We start from the raw sequence: 3,630 nt of genomic DNA, 5'->3' as shown, positions 1-3,630 counted from the left end.
ATCTTTTCGAAAAACTAACGAATAATAAAATAATTTTTCCTTTTTTTTAATATTTTTTAGAAGATGCATAGGTTTTTTTTATTAAAAGTATGTAATAATTTTGATATAATTAGAAAATATAAAACTTGCACAATTTGTACTATTGTTGCTGTACTGTGTACTGTTGTTAATATAATTGCACCAATATCATATTTGGATTATATTAGTAATAAATTTTGATCATGACTATTAATTATTCATTTGACGCTATTCAAGTTTTTTGTAGATGGTTGCCATAAATTTTTATTTTGCACAAATAATTTTTTTTTAATTTAATCAGTTTTCTTTTGAATTAAATGTGAGTTAAAAAAAAATGTAAGAGATGAGAGAACACTAAATTTTCGTTAACAGAAACAGCATCTCTTGGCATCTCGTACAATTAATTAGAAGCAAAGAGAATCTCTACTAAAATTAGTAATTCTCAAAGCATAAGTTTCTTATTGAAGTTCTAAATTCAAATGAAAATTATATTAAAATTCTTAAAAATAATTGATCACATTTATATAATTCATGCGTAACAATTTCTTTGGTCTGATTATTAGATTTGCCTTATGGAATTTTGGTAAAATGCATTGAACATAGCATATAATCATATGCTTTATATTTTATTTTATTTTACATTATTTTTTTTATTAACAGTTTCATTATAATCAATATTATAATAACAATATGAATCTCATCAGAGCTCAGGTAAAAAGGAGAAGAAAGTGTTATTAAATATTCTCAATTTTTGTTATAAAAATAAAATTAATTGTTTGAACATAGTTTGAACTTTAACATTTTGGCGTATAATAAAATAGTTAAAAATTTATTATATATATATATATATATATATATATATATATATATATATATGTCGGGTTTAATTATAAGATATAAGGTTAAATACTTGGATGATTTTCATCTCAGCTAAACTTGTAGTGTTCTCTCTATTCCAACACGAACGTTCACTTACAATTACAAAAAAATTACCACGTAAAAAATATGCTGAATTATTTAAAATGGTATAAGTATTAGGAGGAATTTGCGAAATTACGATCATCATTCGTATTCATTGAACAAAAATTATTTATTATAAATATACAAGTTTGTATATTACATCAATTTAAATTAAAAAAACTAATAATAAATTTCATCAAGATTCCGGCCGCATTTGTTTTCAAAGATATCAAATGACATCGATTTTTGTTTTAATTTTTTATTAACATAAAATATTACACATATACCTATGAATTTATATAAAAATATTTCATAATGAGCAGTCTTTTGCTTAGGGTTTGGAACAAGATTTATTTTTCAATTCTAGTGATGACCGTGACCCTCATATTGTATATGTCCACCACCTGAAAAAAAAAAATTTAATTCAAACTTTTTTAGACAATTTACTTACCAACAAATAATTTGTACTCCAAAGTTAACTAATAATTTTCTATTATTTTATTCTAGAAGAAATTTATCTATATGTAATATAATTTTAACATAATTTTTCTTTTTGTTGCAGATGAAGGTGACGATTTTGGATATGTTGATGACACGTAAGTTCTCTTATTATTTATTAAATTCTTATTATAGTTTTATAAAATTAGCAAATGTGATGAAATTCGATCGGATTGCTCAGTTAAAAAAAGGATAAAAAAGCGTTGACGATATGTTTTTTAAGCAAATTAGCTTGATCCATATTATTGTTATATTCTTAAAAATTCATATGAAATCTGTGATTTAAATTTATTCATATTACGGTACACTTTAATTTTAAATGAACTCAATCCAAATCGCACTATTTTAAAATATCTAAGTTTCTGCTCCAAAATCGATTTAGAGATTCAATTCCACAACTTACCATTACTTGCATAGTCCCCTAAACCTCCGTGGCCACCACCAAGTCCTCCATGGCCTCCACTTGAAATAAAACCTCCGTGTCCTCCAAGGTCAGCATGAGCACCACCAGCATCGCCACCACCTCCGTGACCACCTAAACTGCCACCTCCATGACCTCCTAAACTGCCTCCAAAATCGTGTCCACTTGCTTGAGGGTGAAACTCACTTCGATGGTTTTCAATAGTTGCACCATGGTCGTGGCTAGGTTTTGTCTCTGGATGCAAAACCTGGGGAAAAAATAATAAAGAGGTTATTTGATTTACCTATGCCTCTGGTTTAAGATAAATTTTTATCAATTTAAATACAATTTTCATTATAACTATTGTATTTTTGATAAAGTCTCGATCAGAAGGTATATAGGAAGTTCTAATGGAATTCTAGAGATAATCTAAATATTGGAACAGATTATATAATAGGACAATCATTTATCAACATTTAATTGATTATTCCAATAACAATCTCTGACTTTGTATTGTCGATCAGCAAATCAGTTGTCTTGGTTTTTCTGATTGTTTAGTTGGATTTCTTTTTTAGTATACCTTCAGATTGTGTTTAATTCCTCCTAGTTCGATGGGATGGTGTAGTAATTTTGCATCCTCGTGTTTTACATAGACAGGTACAGCGTGAAAATGATGTTGGCTAAAACTTTGATGAGAAGATGCATGTTTGTGTTCTACATTGTGGGCGTATTGAGTTTCTCCCAAAGCTTCTTCACCATGACCTGCCATGCAGCAGGCGATCAAGGTTCCAAAAACTAATATAGTTATCTAGAGGAAAAAAAGAAACAATTAGAAAAACATGGACACAACCTTCTTAGTTTTATATAAATGACTATCAAACACCGTTTCACCACCAGATGGTTTCATTTTATGTAACATTTCGTTTGGTGACTAAAAGATGAAAAAAAAATCGCCTGCTGTTGAAATTGAATAAAAAATTGCACAATATACGTGATATTGTTGATATTGATATTGATCTGATGGTTTCCGATTGAAATGTTATTTTTTTACATTTTGTGCACAATTTCATTGATCACAATGCCGGTTTGTCACATTAAATTAACTGAGAAGAGAACAATGAGTAGCAGTCAAACAAAAAATATTAGTTTCACATTATAAGAATGTGAGTTATGAAGTTTTGTTAATTTTATACGTTTTGGATATGATTTGAATTGAAAAATGGATATGGATATGATTAGTTACCGAATAGAATATAATTTAGAATATAATATTGGGCACCAATGTAGATTTCTAAAAAAATTATTATATCAGGATTCATTTAACTGAAATTAATTTTTGATGGATTTAATATGTTTTCATTATAAAATTCCTTCACAGTAGAGCATCCTGCTGTTACTATTTCCATAAGAAATTAAAGGATTGTATACAAACTTGACATTTCCCATTAAACAGTTATATCAAGAACACTATCGATTTTTTCTAGGGCAAAATACCTAGTCTACCCTTCAGAATATTGATCTATTCATAAATTAAAACCAAAATCCAACTTGCAGTGTATTTTGGAAAAAAAAATTCCTAACTGATTTATACATCTATAAATATATCTTTGGTGAGAAAGTAATCCATACATGTATCTCGTCTAACTTTTCCACATCAGCAAACACTTTCTTGTTGGTTTTCTAAAACACTTTTAATGCAGATCTGTGCATTTAACGAGATAGTATACAGATATGCATACTAATTACTACAAACT

At 27.6% G+C, this 3,630-nt stretch overlaps 1 protein-coding gene across 1 annotated transcript; it reads right to left on the bottom strand.

Moving 5' to 3' along the window:
- Positions 1-1,341: 1,341 nt before the first annotated feature.
- LOC113383044 (keratin, type I cytoskeletal 10-like) lies at positions 1,342-2,783 on the bottom strand. The gene is made up of 4 exons (XM_026621294.1): positions 2,727-2,783; positions 2,457-2,684; positions 1,880-2,144; positions 1,342-1,382 (listed from the first exon to the last, which is right to left on the bottom strand). Exons 1-4 carry the CDS (start codon positions 2,781-2,783, stop codon positions 1,342-1,344), a joined length of 591 nt encoding a protein of 196 aa, XP_026477079.1.
- Between the last annotated feature and the right edge of the window lie 847 nt (positions 2,784-3,630).

This window comes from Ctenocephalides felis, unplaced genomic scaffold, assembly GCF_003426905.1.
Source record: "Ctenocephalides felis isolate EL2017-DRISC unplaced genomic scaffold, ASM342690v1 CF-g0.4_SCAFFOLD_03570, whole genome shotgun sequence".
Taxonomy (NCBI): domain Eukaryota; kingdom Metazoa; phylum Arthropoda; class Insecta; order Siphonaptera; family Pulicidae; genus Ctenocephalides; species Ctenocephalides felis.
This window is presented reverse-complemented; position numbering and strand designations above follow the sequence as displayed.

Bases quoted from the DNA above. Each gene is read 5' to 3' on its own strand.
- LOC113383044 (XM_026621294.1), bottom strand. From the start codon at position 2,783: ATGAAACCATCTGGTGGTGAAACGGTGTTTGATAGTCATTTATATAAA. The intron at 2,685-2,726 runs GTTGTGTCCATG...TTTTTCCTCTAG, and splicing joins ATTTATATAAAACTAAGAAG to ATAACTATATTAGTTTTTGG. The intron at 1,383-1,879 runs GTAAGTTGTGGA...TTTTTTTTTCAG, and splicing joins AGGGGACTATGCAAGTAATG to GTGGTGGACATATACAATAT.